The sequence below is a fragment of the Podarcis filfolensis genome (genome assembly GCF_964270895.1).
Source record: "Podarcis filfolensis genome assembly, chromosome: 8".
In the NCBI taxonomy this organism is placed as follows: Eukaryota; Metazoa; Chordata; class Lepidosauria; order Squamata; family Lacertidae; genus Podarcis; species Podarcis filfolensis.
This window is the reverse complement of record NC_139611.1, coordinates 16,346,358-16,371,837: the sequence shown is the minus strand read 5'-3', so window position 1 is coordinate 16,371,837 and position 25,480 is coordinate 16,346,358. Positions and strand designations below refer to the sequence as shown.

The window sequence follows — 25,480 nt, the reverse complement described above, 5'->3', positions numbered from 1 at the left end:
AACTCTCTCCCAAGAGAAGCTCAGTTGGCTCCCTCACTGCCTGTAGGTGGACAGCTGAAGCTTAACTTATTTGACCTGTGTTGAGTTTGTTTGCTTCAATGGTTTTGGCTTTTTTGCCCATTTGCTATCAATCCCTTTATTTCCGAAGTTCAGAGGTGAGTGCCGATCCTTGTGTAGCCTAACAACACCACCCATGTTCAAGAGGCTTGGAAGAACCCCCAGGTTTGCAGAAATTAAAAATCAAATAAAATGGGGGGGGGGGAGATCCTGAGGGGATCCCAGAAGCAGCCCAATGGGAGCTGAGCATTCTCAATTTGCCTGGAATGCAGAATTACTGTTGGGGGAAAAAGAATAGAAAAATAGGTGGGAGGGGATGGTGTATCTTGAAAGAAGACATTGGTAGTTTGGTTTGGATTCTGAACAGGGGCCCTCCATGTTCCCACATTTTGTTGCAGATTCCTCTTGTTTTCAGCCTTCCTTCATTGCATAATTTCAGTATTGTAAACAGCCTTGTGGGGTGCCCTTTGCGGCCTGGGTGGTGGGTTTCAAATACAAATGGAACCATCTTGGAGAGATGGGGAATGTGCTGCAGGGCACAACCCTCTCTCTCACTTGCAAATTCCACCCTTCCATGACTTGCTGTCATTGTTAGTGAGCATTATGTCTGCATCAGGGTGGAATGCAGCACAGCAGACCAGAATGAGGTTGCTAACCCTTACCTTACACAATCACGAATACCTGCCGTTTTGTGGCTTTTCAAAACGAGTACCCGAATCTTTTCCTCTCCCCACCCTCCCCATGACAAAGGAGCCCCCATCAGGATCAGAGATATCGGAAGAGCAAGCCTTACAGCTGGTCTGCAAGATTTTCCGGGTCTCCTGGAAGGACCGAGACAGAGATGTCATCTTCCTAACTTCGCTTTCTGAGCAATTTAAACAGAACCCAAAGGAAGGTAAGGAACCTGAGGTTTAATCCCAAGTGCCTGTTGATGATGCTGAATTCAGAAGCTGGGCTGCTTACCATCCATCTAATTGAATGCTGTATTCTATCTTGGCCAGCAGCAGCATTACATGGTCTCAGGTAGAAGCATTTCTCAAATAGCTACAGAGATTTTTTCAGTTTTATTTTAATTAAAATGAACAATCTTTCTAGGCAAAATGCTTGCTCAAAATTTTATCTTGTTTATTCTTAGATATCTTGAGTCAAAATACACGTATGAACCAAAAACAGTGGAAGCAAAAGAGAGGGAAAAGAGGTTTTTTTTGGGGGGGGGGGTTGGGGTTGGGGGTTGGAATTGTCAAATAAATGCAAACTGGAGCAGATTTATTTGAATTTATATCTACCCTTCCTCCCCCAGGAGCTCAGGGTGGCAAACAGATATACAATTTTAAAAACACAAAGCAAGCAAAAACATTCTAAAACAGATTGAAAGATTCTAAAAACAAATGTTAACTATAACATCTAAAATCATTAAAAAATATATTAAAAGCAGTTACAATTGAAAGCATCCAATGACCTTGAGATTTCCAGGAACAGTATTCTTCAACCACCAAATGCCTGGGCAAATAGGAATGTTTTCAAATTCCTCCTGAAAGTTAATAATGATAGAGGCATTGTACATCACTAGAGAGGGCATCCCACAAGCAGAGAACCACCACTGAAAATGCCTTGTTACAGGTTAGCACCAACTGGACAGAAGCTGGGGGTCTTTTACATACCACTGAACTACGGATCCACCCCAAATGAGAGTGGTCCCCCCCCCACTCCTTCTCTCTGCCTCTGTGTTGTGGACACAGCATAAGACAGCCCTCTCCAACCTGATGTTGTTGTACTATAACTCCTGTCAGCCCCAGCCCGCATGGCTGGATGTCAAGGGTGACTGGAGCTGTAGTTCCACACATTAAGACTTGAGAAGCCTGGTATAAGGTCAGCAGATCACAGCTCAGGCCATTGGGCCTTCCAGCCTGGTGTTCCGTTCTCTTACGGACTCAGGCAAAGGTCTCTGCAACCTACCTAAGATTGTTGCGCAGGAGGTTCTGGGACTGAGTTTCTGCTTACAAAGCTTTGTGGTCTGCTGCTGAGCTAAAGCCCCCTTCCCACATGTCCCATCATGCTTAAACAAAGGTTAGTGATTAATACAGTTGCTTGTTCATGGGAGATGGCTGGTGGCATGGGCTAGCGAGTTCCCATCTAGCTGCTGCGTTGGATTTCCTTCAGTGGGTACAGAGCTCCAAATTGCATTTGTCATCACCAGATGGTGTCTGAGCTGGCACCAAAGAGTGTGTGTAGGGAGGGGAAGGACTCTTATTTGGTGGGTGGCTCAGCTCCCACCGTGTTCACGACTTGAAGATAGAAAGCATTCAGTCTGTTTTGTTGGCAAGCAAGGACGTTAGACTTGCCAATACTTTCAGATTCCTCTGCAGCTCCTGTCTTTGAAACAGAAGTGGGTGATACGGTGACTGATATGGAAGGTGTGGCTGATATTGGCACTCATAATGCTGAGAAGCTTTTGTTGTCATCAAGGATGCTGGGTTGACAGGCCATTGGCTCATCTTAGTTCCTTGCTTTCCTTCAAGCTGTATGGGGTGTTTGTCAAAAGGCAGGTGCTCAGAGTACATCTCTTGAAATTAATGTGCATGCATTTCAGTTGATCTGCTCTGAGCAGGACTTGGTGGGATACAGCCCCTGCTGTGACCATGTGCTATATTTTCTTAAGACTATCTGGCGTTGTCAACCTCATAATCTTCAGATCTTTCCCTTAAACTCTGTTTTGCTCCTGAGGTGCTTACAGTGGAGAACGTTCATGTCATTCTCTCTGTCTCTCCTCAAAAGTGTTCTCGGACTTCAAAGACTTGATTGGCCAGATCCTGATGGAAGTTCTGATGATGTCGACCCAGTCGAAGGAGGAAAACCCCTTTGCCAGTTTGACAGCCACCTCGCAGCCCATTGCAGCAGCTGCTCGGTCGCCTGATAGAAATCTGGTTCTGAACACTGGTTCCAATCCAGGAACGAGCCCCATTTTCTGTAACGTGGGCTCGTTTGGCTCCAGCTCCTTGTCGAGGTAAGTTATAGCTGCATAACTAGCTGGGTTCCATGTTAGTGAGTTTGCAAGGGCAGAGCAGAGGGGTTAGGTGTGCAAAATGGTTCTTTCCAAGTTCTGCAGTGCAAGGCAAGGTGTGATGGATACCCGGAGGGTGGGGGGAAAGTATTTGTTTGAAGCGTAGCCATAGGAAACCTGGCCACTTCTTGTATGATAACTGTCCGCTGAGCAGAATCTCTCTGTCATTTCTTTTCTCCCTCTGTCATTTGACTTTTTTGAGCACTAATGAGAGCTAGAAACTTGTGGGAGCTCTTCCTGTTAAACAAAGGCAGAGATTACTGGGATGCCAGAATGCGTGTGCTCCGTGGGGAAATGCACCTGCAAATGGCAGCTATCCCTTCACTTTAACATGCATTTACCGTATATATTCAAGTGTAAGCCGACTTTTTCAGCACATTTTTTTATGCTGAAAAAGCCCCCCTCGGCTTATACTCGAGTGAGGCAGGTAGCAGCGGTGGGACGAGCAGCCCGAAAGGAGCCCTTTCTCGCCAAAGTAAGGCATGAGTCCTTGTGGTGAGAAAAGTACAGTATGGTCACTTCTTACACTGTGGTTTGGTAAGCATTCCTAAACCCTTGGAACCACCCCACAGTTAGCAGGTGGAGGGGAGCGCATGTCTAGCACTCCCAAAGCTGGCATGCCAAATGGGCCTTGACTGCCCCCCCCCCAAAAAAAACCTATGGCACAGTGCTGAAAAGCTCTTTCTGCGCCAGGAAACCCTAAGGTTTAAAATTCTCTGCCTTGCTGGTATTTAACTTTTGCAATTTCAGCAAGTGTGCCTTCAACTCATATAGTTGAAATCACGCAAGTTAAATGAGTATAAAATGGGATCGTACTGGAAGGGGAAATGTTGAGCTGTCTTGCCTGTTTCTGTATCTTATTACCTTCCCTTTTTGCTGTGTTCTAAGCTCCCAATTTATCTCTCTTTTCTTTCTTTCTTTCCTTCCTTTCTTCTTCCTCCTCCTCCTCCTCCCTCTTTTCGTTGACTTTAGTCTCTATGGAACCAGCCCAGCTCCTCTTTTCAGCCTCTCAAGCCGTGCACCTTTAGCCGGTTCCTTCCTTGCCTCTTCTGCCAGCCCGGTTGCCCCCACCCCTCCCATTTCTGCTAGCTCTCATGTCGTGCCAGCAGGCCCACTGTTAGTCCAACCCCCATCCCCGAGGTACCGCCCGTACATGGTGGCTCATCCTTGGGCCTTCCCAGCTCCTCCCGCTCCGCCTTCGGCAAGCACCTCCATCCTCTCCCGCTCTCCAACTCCTCCTGTTATAAGCGCCAGTCCTCCAGCTGTGCGGGCTGGTTTGCCCAGGCTTAGGCCCGTAGCTATGGCCCTGCCTCTGTTCCCTGCTTCGCCCGGGCCCCTTGGCAGACATTCTTCTTTCCTGAGCAGGACACCATCTAGGTATTGAGTTTGCATTTTAATGTGTGCTGTGCAGAGTTGGTGTGACTTGATGCACTTCAGAAGAACTCAACTAACAACATAATAAGCTTTTTTTGGTTCCTAATTGTGCTTGAGGCAAGCTAATACACTGACTGTAAGTGGCACCTGTTGAACCACAAAGCTTTTGGCGCAGGGTGTGTGAAGTTCACAGCTTCTTACATGGGAGAGAAGGTGAATAAATAGTGACGTGCTTGATTCCCCCGAAATTTGGGGATAACGTGCCCACCTTTGCTTGATAACTTGTTTTGAGAAAAGAGTGCTTTCCCTACCTTGATCACCTTGTGTAGATGGATCTTTCCTGTTGCTTGCTTTCAGAATGTATAAGCCGTGTAATGTAAAAATAATCAGGCAGCAAACAAGAGTACATACAAGGTAAAGACCAGCAACGAAATGAAATGAAAAAGCATAAAACAAATTATTCAGTGTAGATCGTTTCAGCAGCAGACTGAAAGTGCCAATTCAACCTGAGTAATAGGAAGAGAGGTTTTCAACAGGTTAGACACAGATAAAAGTGTCTAAAACAGAGGAAAGTAGGTGCCTGTCCTAATTCCCAGAGTTCTGTAATGTTAGTGCAACCACTCTGATGGACCTGTTACCTACGGATCCTCTCCCATCTGACCCGCAGGAACTCAACTGAGCTCAGGAACCAGATGGCACAAGGCAAGGCAGAAAATCACCTGGTCCTGCATTGCTTAGAGCACTATAAACTAAAAGTAATACCTTAAACTTGGCCCAGTACCATATAGACAGGAAATGCAATAATTTAAATAGTATGGTCGCATGTTGATGGCACGTTGCCCCATAGACCTTTTAAGTCTGCCATTCTTTGTATCTATGGCAGTTATCTTTATTTCTCTTACCTTGATGCTTTAACGGTCTGTTGCAACCAATCTTGTGTCAGTTTTATGTGTGCTCGATGAAGAGCTTTAAAAATAAAAGTCACATTGGGTGCAGGAGGGACCTGGCTGCTGTAAGGGATGAACTTGAGACTGTGATTAAGCATCTAAGCCATGGTGACTATGCTCGGCCCCCACAGTTGGAGGAAGCAATGCTTCTGAATACTAGTTCCTGGAAACTGCAGGAGGGGAGAGTGTCGTTGTTCTCAGGCCCTGCTTGCTGATTTCCCACTGAGGCATCTGCTTGGCCACTGTGAGAACAGGGTGCTGGACTGGATGGGCCTTTGGCCTGATCCAGAAGGGTCTTATTAGGTTCTTATCCATCTGAGGCAGTTGGGGGTGCTTAAATGGTGTGAAGAGGACAGTTTAGGGATGGAGAGGGACCTGGGTGCCGTCAATGTAATGATGGTGCTAAAAGGCATAGGGTTGCGTCCAGTGTTAAAGTTTGGGTAAAAAATGGATACAACTCATGGGATTTCATAAGGGGACCCCAGGACACTATGTGTGTGTATGCATGAAAACTAAAGGGCGGTTGCTTGAACTGTGTTCTGGTGCAAGGCAGAATATCATCTAGATGCCACCATGCCATAAAATCCTTCTCTACCTGCTTACTTTGATTAAGAGATCCCCTGTGTTGAAATTAGTTCGTGCATTGTAGCAAGTAGACTTACTGTGTTGCGAGTTTTCTGGCTTGTTCTCATTGACAGCTATGATTGTTTTAACACCTGCTGCATTACTCGTCAGGTTTGCTTTCACACTCCCTTAATAGCAGGTATGGGGAACTTCTGTGCCCCTCACTGAACTGCAGCTCCCATCAGCGCCCAGCCAGCATGTAGTTGAGCAGCACCTGCAGGTCACCTGCTCCAATGGCTCCATCTGAAAGGGATCTGCTCAATGACCAGCAGATAGCAGGAGGGCATTGATTTTGTTTATGGGGTTGTGTTGCCCAGTTAGAACCGGTGTGTTTAGGGGAGAGACCATAACTGGGCTGATGATAGCTGCTGCAGTCCAGTGCATCTGCAAGTCCCCATGCTGGTTGAGGCCAAGCTAAATGGACCGGGGAGCTGACTTGGTGTAAGGCAGCGCCATAGATGGTCATGAGGAAGACCCAAACCACCCTAGTCTGCAGGGCATGATTTGCATAAGGAGAGGGTTCTTTGCATACAAGAACCTCTGCCTGAGATGCTGGAGTTCCTATTCCTATTGGAATAAGTGGTAGTGGGGACTGTGGCCTAGTTGTATGGCCACGTACAAAAGTCAGCCAGAGAACTGAAGGGCTTCCATTTGTGATTTGCTACCTTAATTCTTCTCAAAAGACTCTTCTTTATAAAACCTAGCCCTTCTCTTACTTGGACAGAAAGCAGATACTGCTTTGCTTTCATTGACCTGAATACTTTTTGGGGTTGTGTCTGTAGAGTAGACCCAGTAAAGTTCATAGGTACGACTAACTTAGGTCTGTTCATTTCAGTGGGTCTACTATGAGTAGGACTTAGTTGCACCCATCACCTTTTGCTTGTACTAGTATTGTCGTGGCTTCTGCATGCTTGCATGCTTGTGGTGAATGTTATGTTGGTAGAACAAGTTACTCTTTATATTTCCCCCCTTTCTTTTTTGGTCTTCCTTTCACCCTTCTCTCTTCTCTCTTTCATATTCACTGGTCCATATTTGCTTTTGTTATGAATAGTATGTACGACAACCCTTTCTCCCTCCTCCTTGCCGTTTCTGATGTTTCTGGGGACAGTTCTGATGAAGAAAATGAGGACGAGGATGAGGATGATTTTTCTTGTGTCCAATTTGGGTCCAGGTATTCCAGAAAGTGTGCAGCCTACCTATGCTTGGGTGCTTAAAACTAACATGTGTTTACATTTACTTTTCTGCCTGCCATATCATAACACCCTTTCCCCAGAAAAATACAACTGCATCTAATTCCATTCCCATAATAACACTTCTTGTGAATGGTTTTGCTCACATTTTAACAATCCCCATTAAACCTGTTTTCTCCCCTCCAAGCCTCTGATGCCAGGAGGAAGGGCTATCCAAGATTCCCTTGTAGTGAGGGGGGTGGGAAGAGTGATGTTTGAAAGAGGCTTCTTAACCTCTACTTTCCAGCCAGGTGTGTTAAGAGATTATAATTTCTATTCTTGGAACCTTTTTGTTCCAGGGTGCTTAGATCTCCCAACAGTAACTACTGAAATGTTCAGTAGAGCCAAGGCAGGAGAGTTTAAGTCTGTTGTGGGGTTCCTCCAACCTCTGGACTTAATCCTCCTTATTTCCATATGGGCCAAGCCATGCCCATTCTGTCCATCACGTGATATCACAGGGCAGGGCAGGTTGAACGGGTTCCTAGCTTGGATGATGCCCAATTCAAGCCATAGCTGCAAAGGGGCGCCTTGAATTCTGCGCTGTGTGGATTTGGCTTCTTGCCTTGTCACGCTGCTTTTGACAGGAATCAGATACACTTGGGAGGTCCCAATTGCTCTCGAGTGTGTCTAGCCACTTCTGAAATCAGTGCAACAGTGGAAAGCACCAAATTCAAAAGGGATAGCTGTTGGCTCCTTAGGTGCAGGAATAGATTTTTTCCCCCCACAGCCCCATATAGAAGATGCTGTTCATTTGCATGCTGTGATTCCTGCATTGCAAGGGGCTGGACTAGATGGCCCTTGGGGTCTTCAGACAGGAGACTGCGATGCTCTTGGCAGACTAAGGGGTTGTGACCAACCAAAACCTATCCACATCAGACCCTCTGAAATTAGCTTAATTGAGTCTGCACTGAGTTGGAATAGCATTAGATACATAGCCAGGAGTTCATTTCCCTCCGGCGAGACTGTGAAACCAGCATGCTGTAGTGCTGGGCTAAGACCTGGGAAATCAGGGTTTGAATCCCCACTCAGCCAGGAAACCCACTGGGTGACCTTGGGCCAATCGCTATCTCAGCCTAACCTACCTGTGATGATAAATTGGAGAGCTGGGAGAGGTGTGTCCTCCACTTCAATCTCCTTTGAGAAAAGGTGGAAAGTAAATGTAACAATCCTCTTCCTCTCCACCTTACACACACCATAACCATTTGTGCAGGAGGGCTGCTATTGCTCCACTGTACTTTAAGGGCTCTTAGGTCCCTGCTAGTGGAAGCATGTTCATTGATAATCTGCTAGCATCTTGGGGATTTATCCCTGGTGCCCCCCTCCCAGTTGGTTGGGGTGGGGAATCAGGGAAGCCCTCAGAACAGTGTGCAGGGGGAGCAGATTGTTTCACTGGGCAAGCAGAAGCAGAACATTGGTAGCAGTGCAATGCTGGATTCTTTCCAGTGCTCAGTACCCATGTGGCCTGGTCTTGGTGGCTATATAGGAACCCTAAAGCACTTCAAGGGGGTCAGTTGAACTGGAGTCGCTCGGTGTGGACATGGAAGTGAATCCTGTGCTGATGAGGCGCCTCTAGCAACAACTGTGGGTCAGAGTATGGAGCATCATGCTGTTTCTGTTTTTAATTTGGGATAATTCTTAGTAGGTTTTCAAGGATAAGTAATACATAAGCAGAGGAAGTTGAATAAAGCAATTGCGTTACACCAAGCATACACAGGGACGTGGGTGGCGCTGTGATCTAAACCACAGAGCCTAGGGCTTGCCGATCAGAAGGTTGGCGGTTCGAATCCCCGCGACGGGGTGAGCTCCCGTTGCCCGGTCCCTGCTCCTGCCAAGCTAGCAGTTTGAAAGCACGTCAAATTGCAAGTTGATAAATTGGTACCGCTCTGATGGGAAGGTAAACGGTGTTTCTGTGCGCTGCTCTGGTTTGCCAGAAGTGGCTTAGTCATGCTGGCCACATCAACCGGAAGCTGTCTGCGGACAAACGCCGGCTCCCTCAGTAAAGCGAGATGAGCGCCGCAACCCCAGAGTTGTCCATGACTGGACTTAACAGTCAGGGGTCCCTTTAACTTTTAAGCATACACAGAACCATTATAATAAATGAACTGACCAATTGAACAAAACCAAATCTTTCTCCAACCAAAAAACCCCCAAAACAAAACCCAACAGACCCTTTGGTTCCAAGTGTTGTGTGAATGCCCCTTAGCAGGCAAGCGTGGCAAAGAAATATCAATTTATATGTGAATATATTAAATCTAGCAAAAGAGCAGTTCACTTTAAGATGTCCAAACCATCATACAGTGGAGAGGAGGATATAAATCATTAGTTTTATCATTAACAAAGGTGATAAAAATCCCGCTCTCTTGCAAAGTAGTCATTCTTTGCTTGTCCCCTGACTACTTTTGCATGTTGTTGTATTTGACTAAGAGTCAGCACTGCTCATCCTCCCTTCATTTAAAGACATGCACCCTTCCAGGGTTGTTTCACACACCTGAGAAACCAGGAATTTGCCGTATTGTGTGTTGCTCTGATAAAATGCAGGCGCCTGTCATTGCACCTGCAGTATAACAAGGTGTGCAAGGGGGTATACTATTCTACTGACACACGCACCTTCCTCCTAGGAAGCAAGGTGACCTTGCAGGCTATTAATGGCTCAAAAGCATAAACAGACAGAATGAGTCCTGCCTAGCCAGCATATATTTATATATATATCTGAGAGATGCTGTCTTCAAGGTAAAGGAAATGCTAATCATAAGTGACCGTGCAGGTTTAATGATGGAAGGTGTGAAAGAGTTCCTTGGCTGGAGCTGCTAATTAATTGGTTTAAGGATGGGAGGAGCCTGTGAATCAGAAGAGGATGTCCTGTCTGTTGCTTTGCAGGTGATTGACTGCAAAATGTTAATGCTGGCCAGTTTTATTTATGTGTGTACTTAAAAGGGCTGTTCCACTTCCCTCCCACCAGGGAAATTTGGCTAACAGCATAAAATATTTTTTAAAAGAATATCCAGCACATAAAAGTGTTAATAAAGGCTGCAGACAGAACAGAAAATCTAGCTCAGCAATTAAAGAGTGTGTGTGTGTGTGTGTGTGTGTGTGTGTACACGTACATGTACACACCACACGTGCATATATCCTTTGTGTGCTGTGATGGTAATTCTACCTGAATTTTAAACAGCTCTTGTGGCTGATTTCAAAGTGTACAGCGATCAGCCTTTCTTAATCTGTAAAGCAAATGTTATATGATAAGCTGCCTTCTGGAGACTGTAGGTGGTGTGTTTGGCATCTGGTATATGATTACTTAAGAGAGAGGGTTGCTTTTATCTCCACAATGCGCGTGTGTGTGTGTTGCTGTGTGTGAGTTGCTCCTGTTACTGAGGACGGAGGCTTCCCTGTTTGCTCAGCAAGTGATCTAAATGTAGCTCTAGGGTCTTTCAGATTAAGGATGCCTTTCCTTTAAGGCGGATATCAGGACAGATAAAAGGAAGTCCTTCTTCATGCAGTGCGTAGTTATAAACTATGGAACTCGCTGCCAATGGAGGCAGCGATGCCTACCAACCTTGGATGGCTTTAAAAGAGGATTAGACAGATTCGTGGAGGAGAGGGCTATCAGTGGCTACTTGCCAGGATTGCTATTCTCTGCCTCCACAGGTGAAGGCAACACTGCTTCTGAATACCAGTTGATGGAGACCACAGGAGGAAAGAGAGCTCTTGCGCTCCGGTCCTGCTTGAAGGCATCTGATTGGATACACTGAGAACAGGGTGCTGGAGTAGAAGGTTGCCCAGAAGGGAATGTGGCCCTTAAACTGAGAAAGGGTTCCTCACCCCTTGTCTACACTAATTAGCAGCATTTCAGTCTTACCTGGAGACCTTCTGTGTGCAATGCATGTGCTTTGTCACTGAATGATGGCGCTGAGTAATATACAGTGGTACCTCGGGTTAAGTACTTAATTCGTTCCGGAGGTCCATACTTAACCTGAAACTGTTCTTAACCTGAAGCACCACTTTAGCTAATGGGGCCTCCCGCTGCCGCCGCGCCACCGGAGCACAATTTCTGTTCTCATCCTGAAGCAAAGTTCTTAACCTGAAGCACTATTTCTGGGTTAGCGGAGTCTGTAACCTGAAGCGTATGTAACCTGAAGCGTATGTAACCTGAGGTACCACTGTAGCGGCTTTTCACAGAGCAAACTGGCTGGCTATCCTCTGTGCCTGACATAGGTGCAAGCAGGTACTGAAGATCTGCCTCATTTCTGTGGGGCTGATCAGGAAGGCTGTCTCCTTAGTATCTAAAGCCTGAGTACATTTGCCCAGAAGGGAATGTGGCTGTCTGGCTGATAAGGGGGTCCCCCATCCCTGCCATATTAGAATAGGGCCTACACCGATTGCACAATTCATGTGGATTGAATCAGTTGTTGCCACTGCAACAAGGAGCAGTGCCTTTTGAATGTAGGCCCCTGTTCTGATATGACTTCTAATACATGGTCATCAGTGGATATTAGATAGGAGATTCCAAGTGAACATCAGGAAGAGCTTTCTGACAGCAAGAGCTGTTGGACAGTGGAACAGATTCCTGCAAGAGTTGGTGGACTCTGATTCCTTGAAGGTTTTTAAGCAGAGACTGGATGGCCATCTGGTATGGGTGCTTTAGTTGAGATTCCTGCATTGCGGGGGGTTAGACTAGATGACGCTAGGGGTCCCATCTCTACAATTCTATGTTTCTGTGAATGGAGACAGAGCCAGGTTGTTTGTGGACCAGCAAACCTTTTAAAAAAATTAAGTAGTACTGCCACCAGAGCGGAAAATTAACAACTCGTGTTGTGGGTCTACGCTTTTCTGTGGAGAGTTCTCTGTGCAAGTGGTGCAAAGCCACAGCTCTCCCTCCATGGACTGCCAACTTTCACTGACTGCTGTGGGAAGAAGTGGCTTTACAGCCACTTAGCTTATGATTCTTTCCTTTATTCCCTTAAAGTGGTGGAGGCTCTGGAGGAGCCAGCATTTCTGACTCATGCAGCGACCACTTCACCATCGAGACATGCAAGGAAACTGAGATGCTGAACTACCTCATTGAGTGTTTTGACCGAGTGGGGATAGAGGAAAGAAAAGCACCAAAGGTATGTTGAGGAGAAGGATTCTCTACAATCGGTTTTTGCTGCTTCTTTTTTTTGGGGGGGGGAGGGGAAAGGAGTTTTAAGGTGCAATATCCACTCCAGATCCCTCCAACCCAGAGAAGAAGTTTGAGCATTTTTTGCTAAAGAGCAGGGCCTTCTCCGCAGTGGCACCCTGTCTGTGGAATGCTCTCCCCAGGGAAGTTCACCTGGCACATTCATTATACACCTTTAGGCGCCATGCACCTGGCTCCTTTTTAACCAGGTCTTTGGTTGATTTGATTGACATCCTATACCCTTTTAAAATGTGGTGGGTTTTTTTGGGGGGGGGTTGTTTTTATTTTGGTTATATATTTTGTGGTTTTATATTTTGATTTTGTTCTGTGAACTGTCCTGAGACTTCCAGGTATAGGGTGGTATATAAATTCAAATAATAATAATAATAATAATAATAATAATAATAATAATAATATACACCACAAATAAATACTGTTGTGAGCGGTAGCAAACTTTTGATGCCTGGAAAAATAATGTACCAAAATCTACCTTCAATTGCCACAAATACATTACTAATGTAACACTACTGACATTTTTTAATCACCTTTATGTTGCCCTGTATGACCATTGTTTGGGATGGTTGTAGTCTGGCAATAGCTGGAGGGCCGCAGCTGTTCCCCACCCCTGAGGTAAAAGGTTTTAGGAAGAAATGTGCCACTTTGCTTTTAGGGTTTGCGGTGGCTGGGCCCCAGCATTGCTGGCAGTCATTACTCCATTTATTCCCTTAGATGTGTAGCCAGCCGGTGGTGAGCCAGTTACTGAGCAACATCCGATCTCAATGCATTTCCCATGCTGCTTTGGTGCTCCAAGGATCTTTAACGCAGCCGAGGTGAGTTGGGCCTGCTTGTTGCCATCTGTTGGGTGGTATTTTCGTGAGCCCCTCTCCTCCCAATCTTCACCCCATGTCCTCCTTCTCGTGCATAAGGTCATTACAGCAGCAGTCGTTGCTAGTCCCGTACATGCTCTGTAGGAATCTCCCTTTTGGCTTCATCCAAGAGCTGGTGAGAACGACCCATCAGGATGAAGAGGTGTTCAAACAGGTAAGTGGCCGGTCGTTTTTAGTGACTTGCAACAATACCAAATAACGGAACGCAAACTCTGTGCAGAGGCCTTGTTCACTTTGGGCATTATACACGTAACCTACAGCGTTTCACAGATGTGTGTGTGTGCGTGTGTGTGCATATAGATAAAATTGCAAGTATGTCCCACCTTTCCTCCAGTGGAGCCCAAGATGGCATGCATAGTTCTCCCCATTTTATCATCACAACAACCCTGTGAGGTGGGTTAGGCTGAGAGTGAGGAACTGGCCCAAGATCACCCAGTCAGCTGTATGACTGAGGATTTGAACCCTGGCCTCCCAGGTCTAGCCACACCACCACACTGGCTCCACTGGTGTTGGGGTTAGTGTGTTGCACTTTCAGCTAGGGAGAATGCAATGCAAATTCCCATTCAGGCGCAAAGCCGGCTGGCTGTTCCTGGCCCAATCACAATCTTTGAGCCGAAACTTCCTTTCCGAGCTGTTGTGGTAATAAATGCAGAAGGGTGATTCTGTTCACGTCTCTTTATCCATACTGCTGCACCATCATTGTACATGGCACATTACAAAAGAACGAGTTTGATGTGTCCCTCCCTGCCCTGCCTCAAAGAGCTTGCAATCTAAAAATAGATACAAGGAAATACAGAAGAGGAGGTGGGATGAATGCATGGCCATGCAAGGAAGGAGGAGTGCAAATATTTAAATTGCATGTATGTTGACTTAGTTACAACAGAGTGTTAGGACTAGGGGTTGTTCCAAAGTATTCCTGGCTCTGGTCAAGTGAATTTTGAGGGAGGGGCTTGAAGGAAATAAGAGCACAAGGACCTCAGGCTTCAAGAAAGTGGCAGCTGCCCCCCCCACTTGCAGTCTAATGCTGCATACTAAGTGGTGTAATGATTAGCATGTCCTTAAAGGCATATGAATTTCACTAAAATAAAATAATACTGGTGCATGAGACTGTCTTAGATAGGGCCTAGTTGGTGATGGCTCCCCCATTCTGTAATTCCGTCTCATTGGAGATACGCTCAATCCCTCATTTACATCTTTTTGTCACCTACTGAAACACAGCCGTTAAATTTGGCTTATGGGGGTTAGCAGGAAGATTTTGCTGTTGATTGTTTTGTGACTATATTCTGCTGTTGACTGTTCTTGAGATATTGTTGTTTTATAGTTTTATTGCTGTGTTTTCTTTTTTAGTTAAGCATTCACTGCCCCGAAAACTTGTGTTGAAATGGTGGTCTGTTATTTAGTTGACGGAATGTATAGACTGCTTGACTGCAGTAAAACATCTAAGTTGGTTTGCAGTATAATAATGCTATCTGCAAATCTGCAAATACAGCGATGATTATAATGATGGTGGTAATAATAATAATAATAATAATAATAATAATAATAATAATAATGCCGTAAGCCTGGTTCTAGCTAGTTGATACATACCCAGGGGCTGCATGGAAACCGGGCTTGATTATTCATTCTTATTTTGTTGAAATTTGTATGCAGCCCTTTGTCAAAAGACCACAGGACCGGCTACAGCATAGAACGTAATAAACATACATAGCCTAACATAATACTCATACAATACATGACTTAAATAGTCATCCATTTAAAGTTAATGATAATAAGCAATGCAAAGTCATTATGTTGTGAACCGCCCTGAGATCTACGGATGAAGGGTGGTATATAAATTTAAATCATCATCATCATTATAACTGATAATGTCATAATAATACAATAATACAGATTAGCCTTGCCTGCTAAAGTGGAAAGTGCAAGAGTCATGATTCTCTTTCTCCCTTTTCCTTCTTCTCTGAACAGATATTTATCCCCATTTTACAAGGCCTGGCTGTGGCTTCGAAAGAGTGTTCCCTTGATAGTGACAATTTTAAATACCCCCTAATGGTGAGTAGCCTTCCTCAGTTTTCTCCCTGTACATAACCTTCCCATCTGCTGGTAGTCTGCACCAGGTAGACAGACTATTTTTCCTGGCAATGAACAATGTTGTTGTTGTTGTTGTTGTTGTTGTTGTTGTTGTTGTTGTTGTTGTTGTTGATGATGATGATGATGATTTTCCTGTCCAGGGTTGCATTCTGTAGGGGGTTATTTTTTTGTGGGTGGGGCTATTTTTGCCACTCTCCTTTTCCTCTCCTTTTGCTACCCATATGAAATTTGGTCAGTGGCTGTATCTTGCCCACCTATCTCTCATGGAGGTGGTCAGCCTGTGACTGGGCCACATCACTTCATACTGCAGTGTGGGAGGGATGGGGAGGGATATCACATGATAGACTGTTTCTTTAAGTACAGCACATGGAGAACTAGCATGCAAAAAATTAATATCTAGCATAGCTCTTCACTTGTATTCCTGCCCCCATCCTGGTAGGAGCACTGAATCATTCAATCCCCACCTGCAGTCTGAAGCAGCGCATCTCTGCCACAGGTGTACCAGCTCAGTGAGAACCTGGAAGTTTAGTAGGGTGTGATTAGCATAGGAATCAGGCCGTCTGCTTTATGGGAGAGAGGCTTTGTTTGGAGTAGAACTGAAATGTCCCTGCAGAGAGCAGCAGGGACTCTTTCAAGCCGAGCAGACTCTTGATTAAAAAAGAGAAAAGATCCCTCTGTGATTGCTGTGTCTGTTTGCTCCACTCTTGTGCAACATGGCTTGATTTGGACAATGTGTCTCGCATGGATGCATTTAGGCAGCCAGAGATTTCAATTTAATTCAGACGTTTTTGAATTCAATTTTATTCAGACTTTCCCATGGTTTTGATTTTATGTCTCTGCTACTAGTGTTGAAACTGCTCCTATTTCTATTGCGGATCTTGTCATGTTTGATTTTTAAGCCAGTACCGTATTTTTCGCCCCATAGGACGCTCCGTCCCATAGGACGCACCTAGTTTTTTTGGGGGGAAATAAAGAAAAAAATTTTTTCCTTTATTTCCCCCCCAAAACCAGGTCGGGGAAACCGAACCAGGTCGAGGAACAGCGGGATGGCGACGCTGTGCCTCCCTGCTGTCCCCTGAGCTTGTGGGGCTGGCCAATGTCTGCCCGGCACGAGGGGCGCTCTGCTTCAGGGCGCCCCTCGCGCCGGGCGGCAGGCTGCTATCCGCAGCCTAGGGAGCCCTGCGGGGAACTCCTTTATTTCCCTGCCTAGGCTGCGGATGTGTTCCCGAAGCGCCGGGCGCTCTGCTTTCAGCGCGCCCGGCGCTCCGGGAAGCAGGCTGCTATCCGCAGCCTAGACAGCCCTGTGGGAACTCCCGCAGGGCTGCCTAGGCTGCGGATGTGTTCCCGAAGCGCCGGGCGCTCTGCTTTCAGCGCGCCTGGCGCTCCGGGAAGCAGGCTGCTATCCGCAGCCTAGACAGCCCTGCGGGAGTTCCCCTCTCGCTCTCCAAGCTTCAGCGAAAGCCTGCATTCGCCCCATAGGACGCACCCAGATTTCCCCTTCATTTTTGGAGGGGGAAAAGTGCATCCTATAGGGCGAAAAATACGGTATTTTATTTAAATTAGTGTTTCGATTTTGAATAAGCCACTGTGTGTGTATATACACAAGAGGTGGTGTAGCATAGCAGCTAAGACTATGGATTTTATTATTTGCTTATTAAATAACAAGACTCTAGATCAGGGTTAGTCTCACCCAAGAGTAGACTCATTGAAATTAATGGAGAGAGCTAACATGCATTGCAACAAACCCGGAAACGTCATAAAGATGTCGCTGAAATGCCACTAAAAGGGTGGAACGGGGTGTTTGCAGGCTTTTTCAGTGGGTTTCAGTTCTACATGATCTTTTTGACGTGCACGGTGCCTCGGAACATAACCCCCGCGTAAATGGGTGGGGCTGCCTTTATCCATAAGTAGTGACAGTGGCAGCAGTTACAATATTCCCTAACCTCGTGCCTTTGGAATGATAGTGATGGAGAGAGTTAACCAAAAGGAGTATATATATATGTTGTGCTATAACACATCCAGGATATGGCACATTGTCCTTCTGAATTTCCTTCGATTTCATTCTGTCCTGCCTGCCCAACCCATTGGGAGGATGTAGATGAAAGTTCTTTTTGTCCTGGGTTCTCGACATCATCCAACAACTTTCTGCTCTCAAATTGCAAGACAAAAGGGGCCCTTGGTGCACTGAGAACAATAGATCTATTTTCCCCAGGCGCTGCTTAACCCTTGCCTGGTCGTTTTGGAGTTTGCCAGCCACTTGGCTAGGCAGCAGAGATGGGAAGAACTTGACTGCTGGCTTGAGAAATGCAATGTGCTCTCTCCCTGCGGTGCCCATTTTAACTTCATATGAGCAAAAAGGAGATGAACCATAAGTTTAATTTGGTAGAGATTTTGCCCTTAATGGGAGAGATGTGGATAAATGGAATGCATTTTTGTCCCTTATGCTGAAGTGTAAGTGTGTGTTGCGTCCATTGCCTGTGCAAGGCTCTCTCCTAGAGAGACAGGCTTGAGAGCGTTAAACTTATTCTCTGCCAGGTTATCACCCCAAACCTTTTAAAGAACAATTAGCCCTTAATTGATCTGGATGGCTTGGTGCACTGGCTTTTCTCCTCCTTGCTACTTGTGTTTTCATTGAGCGATGTTGTGTAAGCTGACCAGAGGGAGGATTTTTGTTTTCAAGGGCAGACTAAAAAGCTATTAAATAAAGGCAAGGCCTGTGCCCCTCTCAATGTTCCTGGACTTCAACTCGTATCATCTCATTATTATTATTATTATTATTATTATTATTATTATTATTATTATTAAAGATTTTCTTGATTTACAAAAGTGTGTGCATTGTCTCTCTCTCAAATTTTCCATTTAACATTTTTACAAATCAGTTTCATTTGTTGAGATATAAGGAAGAAAAGGGGGGAAGAGGTGGGGGGAGATGGGGGGGCGGGTGGTGATGTTTCTTTTTTACTTACTATATGTAGGGTTTGGTGTCAGCATTGCTTGTGCAGGTTCTTTGCTGTTCACTTGTGTTCTTTTGGTGGTGAGAGAGGTTGGGGTTGGCCTAGGGTGTGTTTATTCATTTGTGATTGGCTGTGGTGGTCTTTTTTTTCATGTGTGAGTGGGGTGGGTGAGTGTTTTGGATCAGGTTAGCCATATAACTCGTATCATCTCTGACTGTAGGCTGTGCTACCTGAAGCTCTTGGGGGTTGGTGGGGGCAAAGGTTCCCCACTCCTGGTATAGAGTTGGCAGGCTGTCCCCTCATCCCTTGTAAGAACTTGCTTCCAACTTAAATTGGGGAGGGGAAAACTGTTGTGGCCTGGCTCAGAAATCTAGACCCTGGAGCGTGTGTGCTCCAGCTGTTGTTTGAGTTGGAAAATCTGGAGTTCTCAGGATGTCCTGCTATGATGGCTCTGCCTTCATGGCCAAGAGGCAGTAATGCGTCTGAATACCAATCGCTGGAAGCCACACGAAGGGGAAGTGCTCTTTTGCTTGGGCCCTGCTTGTATATTTCCTACAGACATCTGGGTGGCCACTGTGAGAACAGCATGCTGGGCTAGATGGGCCATTGGCCTGATCCAGCAGGCTCTTCTTAGATTCTTATGCTGAGTGGGAGGCCAGGTCCCCAGCGTAAATATACTAGGACTAGCCAATCCAGTCTTCATACTGCTTATAGGTCATAGAAGCTGTTGATTTACCTCTGATAACTTCTGAGACATGGCTGCACATACTCCCAAACAACTCTCCAGGTTAAGCTCTCAAGCCATCCAGACCAGCATCCTATTTCCCTCTTTGACTAGCCAGGTGCTCTCGGAAAGCCCACTCACAGGGCCATGAAGACTAGAGCCCCTCTCCCAAGGTTGTGGCAGCTGGTATTTTGAACCAGGAGGTCACACGTAGCTGTCATAACAAGCTAGCCGCTGGAAGAGTCCAAAGAAAGACAGCTTCTTAAGATGCAACTCTTTTAATAGCCCTCCATCCAACACATTGTTCTTTTTTTCCATTAGTCAGCCAAAGAACCTGTGTAGAAATGTCCTTGGATCATTTTGTTTTTCTCATTTATTTTTGTTTCTGTTTTTAGGCTTTAGGTGAACTATGTGAAATCAAGTTTGGGAAATCTCACCCCGTGTGCAGTTTGGTAAGTGGAAAACCTGTTCTTACAATTCCTTTTGAGTTAACGCTGGTTTCCAGTGCTCAGCATCCATCAGATTCTAGCAAGGGGCGATCAATCAGGCAGCAGAGCAATTTAGAAGCTTCCAACCCACGTCACTCATTTCCCTGTCACCCTCTTGTACCCACAGGTTGTGTCTTTGCCTTTGTGGCTGCCGAAGTCTCTGAGCCCCGGGACAGGTCGGGAACTGCAAAGACTCTCTTACCTCGGGGCTTTCTTCAGTCTCTCTGTCTTTGCTGAAGATGATGTAAGTGATGAGCGAATGAGACCAAAGCAAAAAGATCTTCTGCTACAGCAAATAAGTTTTGTCTAGTCTGCTGTGGTCTACCTTAAAAGCCTCTCCCTCCTTTTTGCAACCTCTTATGCACCCACTGCAGAGGGCTGTTAGGCATGCAGAACAAGGCCTTTTTTGTTCTGGCCCCACACCTCTGGAATATGTTTCCATTGGGAGTTCACCAAGCCTTATCACTACAAGCATTCAGGATAGACCTTTAAACGTGTTGGTTCTCACTGGCCCTTGCTCCAGTTTGTGTCTTTTGGCTTTATGGCAAGAGTGATAGAGTTGTATCCAACTAAGTCCTGCATAAACTCATTCAAATTAATGGACCTAAGCTAGTTATGTTCATTCATTTCAGAAGATCTGCTCAGAGTAGGACTAGCATTAGATGCAAACCATGGTTTTTAGTTTACTTAATTCTGGGCTTGTTGGGTGTTAGTCTAATTTTACCGGCTATTAAGCATGCTGTATATCATTAATTATTTATTGCATTTCTATATCATAAGCTGCCTCGAAATTGATTCTGCCCATAAACATGGTCTTTACAAGTACTTTAAATAAAACATACCTGTGTTGTTCGTTGACTTTTTTTTTCTTCTTTCCTCCTTGCAGCCTAGAGTGGTTGAAAAATATTTCTCTGGACCTGCCATTACCCTGGAAAACACCAGGGTGGTTAGCCAGTCTTTGCAGCATTACCTGGAATCCGCAAGGGTAGGTGTGCTGAAGAGGAATTGGCTGCTTTTTATCTTGTTTGAGAAAATGTTTTTGCTAAGCCTGTCAGTCAGCATCAACCATACTCAGAGCAGACTCACTGAAATGAATGGACATGACTAACCTAGGTCCTATTCATCGCAGTGAGTCTACCCTTGACATCAAGCAGGTGCCTTTACTGTACTCTTTTTGGTGCCTGCTTAAAAGCAAGCCTACTCTGCTACAGTCGTACCTTGGATCCCGAGCACCTTGCAAGTTGAACATTTTGGCTCCCGAATACTGCAAACCCAGAAGTGAGTGTTCCGGCTTGCGAACGTTCTTTGGAACCCGAACGTCCGGCACAGCTTCTGATTGGAGCTTCCTGCAGCCAATCGGAAGCCGTGTCTTGGTTTTGGAAGTCGAAGAGACTTCCGGAACGGATTCCGTTCGACTTCCGAGGTACCACTGTATTTAGAAAGTCATTGCAAGTTTTAATCTGTTCTTAGTTTATTCTTATTTTAACTTTTCAAATGTTGTTGTTAATTCTTATGGATAATTTTATCCAATGCTTTTTTCCCCTAAAAAAAATGTTTAGGGGTACTCTCATTTTTGACTCAAGAAAATCACCATTTTATAGTTCAAATCAGGAAAAATACATACAGTAAATGGACAAAAGTACGAAGATTCACAAAATGTTTAGGGGTATGTGTGTGTACCCCTGTGTCCTCCCAGAAAAAAAGCACTGATTTTATCATTTAAACTTTTTTTTTGTAAACTGCTTTGTAAAAAAACACACAACCTAAATTAAGAGGTGTATAAATTTTATGAAATAAATCAGTAGAATAATAAAAAGCTGGTCACAATCCTTGGAGTGGTATTCAGCTACATTTGACTCAGAGCAGACCTAATGAAATGAATAAACATGACCCAGTTAGGTCCATTGATTTCAGTGGATCGACTCTGAGTAAAACTTTGCTGAATATCGCTTTTGGTGCTTAGATGGTTCCTGCTACAACAGGTGTTATTTCCTGTGCCTGAGAGTGAAGGGGGAATTCATCTTCTCAGATGACTGCTGCTGTCTGCATATTTATTTATTATTTTTTAAAAACTTCGCACTTTTAAATGTGTTGCCTGATTAATTAGGGGCCTAAGTGTAGTCACTTAAAATATTTTTAATTGCTTTTAACTGATTAGTTAAAAGTTGTACGTTTAGGGTTGAATCCAGTTCTAGCCATACTTAGAGCAGACCCACTGAAGGACAAAACTAACTTATGCCCATTTATTTAAATGGGTCTGCTCTGAGTTGGATACAAGCCTTACTTGCGAGGTCATCTTAAAATCTAGAAGTGTTAGGGGAATAAAGGCTACAGCTTCTGTGTAACTGAATATTCCAACTATGCTAAGACCCTGGCCACATTAACACCATACTTTTAAAGCACTATGATACCACTTGGCCTCCCCCAAGAGAATTCTGGGAGCTGTAGTTTTTTAAGGGTTCTGAGAATTGTTAGGAGATTCCTGTTGCCCTGACAGAGCTACAGTTCACAGAGTTCGCTGTGAAGAGGCATTGACTGTTAAGCCATTGTAGGAATTGTAGCTCTTTAGCACCCTTAACAGACTACAGCTCCCAAAATTCTTTTGGAGGAAGCCACAGCTGTTTAAAATGGTATCATATAGCTTTAAATGTATGGTGTGAATGTGACCTTTCTCTGCACCAGCCTTGTGCCCACCTGGTGTTTTTGGGACTACAGATCCCATCATCCCTGACCGCTAGCCATGCTGGCTGGGGCTGATGGGAGCCCAAGGCATCCAGAGAGCGCCACAAGGCTGTGCTACACAGCTGTTCCTTGGTGAAAGCTGCAGTTGCTCAGTTAATCTTTTTTTTTTTAATCTTTTTAATCTTCAGCAAGAGCTGTTTAAGATCCTGCATAGTGTGTTACTCAATGGAGAAACCCGAGAGGCAGCTCTCAGCTACATGGCAGCCATGGTCAACGCCAACATGAAGAAGGCCCAGATGCAGGTGAAGTTGTGCCTGCAATCCAGATTGGTCGTGAAAGCCTGTTAGCACATTTATTGTGTCCCTCTCCCCTCTTTGATCAACTTGAAATCACAAACTTGGCTGTCTCTTCTGTTGCCATGAACACCCTCACCCACCCTCTGCATTGACCTTCCTGCAACCAAGCCTCTAGTCCTCAGATTTATATTGTCAGCCCTTGTCCATCTGCTCTGCATAAGGATATCAGCCAGCAGTCTTTGATTTCCTCCTCTCATGTTTCTGTTGCTTATGCTATGCCCCTCCTGACATCCCAGGATGTCCTCTGCTACCTGTTAGTGAGCCACTTTTGTTTCCCTTTGGGGAGGTGGGAGTGTTACTTGCTTTGACAGTCAATGTTGGAGCCTTGACTTGTCAATAACCAGCAAGTCATGACATTTTAATTGTAATTTTGCTTACACCTCGCCCCATGCCCATTAATCTTGCAGCTTTTAAAATTTAAAAAGTTTGCAGCTTTTAAATACTCCATACAAATCTGAGCAGAAGCTATTGCAACTGAAACAGCAGTTTTTAAACATACCATTTCCCCTTTTCTTTTCTTTTTGCTGGCTGTTCCTTGAGTTTTGTTTTACTTCTGTTGTTGTTGTTGTTTATAAAAAAAGTAATGTCTGTTCGCATCTAACTGGCTAAATTGTATCTTGTAGTGTTAGACTTGAGGGCCATGGTTTTTTTTTGGGGGGGTGGCACAAACAGGGCTGAAAAAGTGGCTTCAGAACATTTACATAAATAAAAGCCGGGGCTGGGAATAGAATAATATTTTTATCTTGAGCTTTTTAAGTGTTGTAAGCAATTCATGTGCATTGTCTAGTTATAATCATCTCAACAGGTAAATCAGTATAATCCCCGCACATTATATAACTGCCCGATCTTTATGTTCAGCCAAAGAGGCACTGTTAAGTGTGCCACATGGCATTTGTCTTCTGCAAGAAATAGGGGGTTTGGTGTTTAATTATTTTTTAATGGTTGGTTCCCCCCCCAAAAAAAAATGTTTTTAGCTGTTTCTATTTTAGCTGTAAGCCACATTGAGTCCCTGTCAGGCAGGATGATGATAAAATAATGATGATTGTGATGATAAAATATTGTGTCCCAGCCTAGGTTGTTTAATTCCTTGCCTATTAATTGTAAACCATCCCCATTTCTACTTGCATTTTTCAAACACCTTTTGCTTACACAGGACTTTTCTGATGTGTAGCTCAGTCCATGGGTTATTGTGTATCGCTGTCCAGGTGTCAAGTCTTTTTCTGCTGCTTTATAGATGTGTTAATTCTCCCTGCCTAGATACTTAGTTTATTGTGCAGTGTATGTAAATATATGAGCCTATAAAATAAGCAAGTGGGGGGAAATGAAGCTGGGAGAGATGGTGGCTTTTTTCAGGCCAGCTAGGAGGCACCTGGCCAAGGTAAAATCTGTGGCTTAGTAGCTGAGAGCTCTGCAGGCGCTAGGCAAACAGTTCTGGGGAGGGTAATTCCAAAGGCACACTGCCAGCTGTACTCTGAGCAAACCCTCTGGCGATGCTCTAAATTAGAGGTGGGGGAATCTTGTGCCCAGGGGCCGCATGTGGCCTTCCAGGCCTCTCGTTTGGCCTTTAGAACTCTGCCTTTTGCCACCTGTTCTTCACATCTTCCTTGAGTGCTTGTGCCTGTCTGGAATGCAAATGCATCCTTGAGCTCTGATAATGCCTCTTGCTTGCCTGGGTGGAGGATAAAGACAGATGTGTGAGTGTGTGTAGAAGCTTGCCTACTGTACAAAGGTAACAGTTGCATTAATTGCCCCACCCACTTTTGTCTCTGGCCTTGTGCACCAGTAGCATGTGGCCCCTAAAAAGGTTGCCCAGAAGGAAATGCGGCCCTTGGACTTAAAAGGGTTCCACCCCCCCCGATCTATGTAGACAGGTTCACAAGTGGGAAGGCTGCCCTTAAGATACCCTCGAGCCCAGCTTCAGATACGGTGCTGCCTCCCTGAAGTTCCAGTTCTTAGATAGCACTCTGTTCCCTTTCTCCCGGACTTGCAGACAGACGACAGATTGGTCTCTACAGACGGCTTTATGCTCAACTTCCTGTGGGTGCTTCAGCAGCTGAGCACGAAGATCAAGCTTGAGACGGTTGACCCCTCCTACATCTTCCATCCTCGGTGTCGCATTGTACTCCCAGCGGATGAGACGCGAGTGAAAGCTACCATGGAGGATGTTGGCAGCTGGATGGTTGAGCTGTGTGAGTTACGGACGGCTGCTGTTGTCTCCACCTTTTTGTTCCTTGGCAGATGTGCAAAAACAAATTTGTGGGTTGTTTTATTCTGGGCTATGTGTTTAGAAGTTCTGCTCCAAGGTAACCTAGCACTTATGCTTTAAGGAAAATAGAGTTGTGAGACCTTTGAAATTAAATATTGTTTTTAATGTATTGGCCATTTGAATTTCCAGTAGTCTGTGGAATAGACGGAGCTATCTAGAACACAGGAAATCTTGCTTGACTCCTGGCATTGAGATTTCACTCTTGTGTTGGTCCCATGCACACTTTTCATATCTAGCTTTGCAGCCTTAAGGTCTAGAAACTTGTTTAAGAAGAAACATGCTTTTTCCCACCCATAGTTAACAGTTGCATCCAGGACATGAGCCACCACCGGAGGCTAAAACTTTACAAAGCAAATGAGAGACAGGCCATTTGTCATGATAGATAGTGGTTACTTCATTTATAAGATTTCTTACTGCAAGGATGTGGAACCTTCAGCCTTCCAGATGTTGCTGGACTCCAATTCTCACCCCCCCTAACCAGCATTGCCAAGAGTCAGAGATGCTGGGTGTCGTGGCCCAATGACATCTGAAGGGCCGCAGGTTCCCCAGCATGGCTTTGGGCAATTTCTGTATGTTGCTACATGGGGA

General features: G+C 45.1%; 1 protein-coding gene across 11 annotated transcripts in view; it reads left to right on the top strand.

The window, feature by feature from the left end:
* The window catches only part of UBE4B (ubiquitination factor E4B), a 70,513-nt gene that overhangs the window by 27,158 nt on the left and 17,875 nt on the right, over positions 1-25,480 (top strand). For 6 of the 11 annotated variants that reach the window (XM_083628464.1, XM_083628463.1, XM_083628462.1 and 3 more), the window contains 13 exons: positions 808-952; positions 2,833-3,061; positions 4,091-4,495; positions 7,115-7,234; positions 12,256-12,397; positions 13,177-13,277; positions 13,374-13,488; positions 15,300-15,383; positions 19,496-19,552; positions 19,716-19,832; positions 20,475-20,573; positions 22,459-22,572; positions 24,617-24,815. In XM_083628464.1, the coding sequence (XP_083484590.1) occupies positions 808-952; positions 2,833-3,061; positions 4,091-4,495; positions 7,115-7,234; positions 12,256-12,397; positions 13,177-13,277; positions 13,374-13,488; positions 15,300-15,383; positions 19,496-19,552; positions 19,716-19,832; positions 20,475-20,573; positions 22,459-22,572; positions 24,617-24,815 (1,927 nt within the window). The remainder of the gene's footprint in view (positions 1-807; positions 953-2,832; positions 3,062-4,090; positions 4,496-7,114; positions 7,235-12,255; positions 12,398-13,176; positions 13,278-13,373; positions 13,489-15,299; positions 15,384-19,495; positions 19,553-19,715; positions 19,833-20,474; positions 20,574-22,458; positions 22,573-24,616; positions 24,816-25,480) is intronic. The other 5 variants (XM_083628459.1, XM_083628468.1, XM_083628467.1 and 2 more) reach the window with 1 other exon arrangement.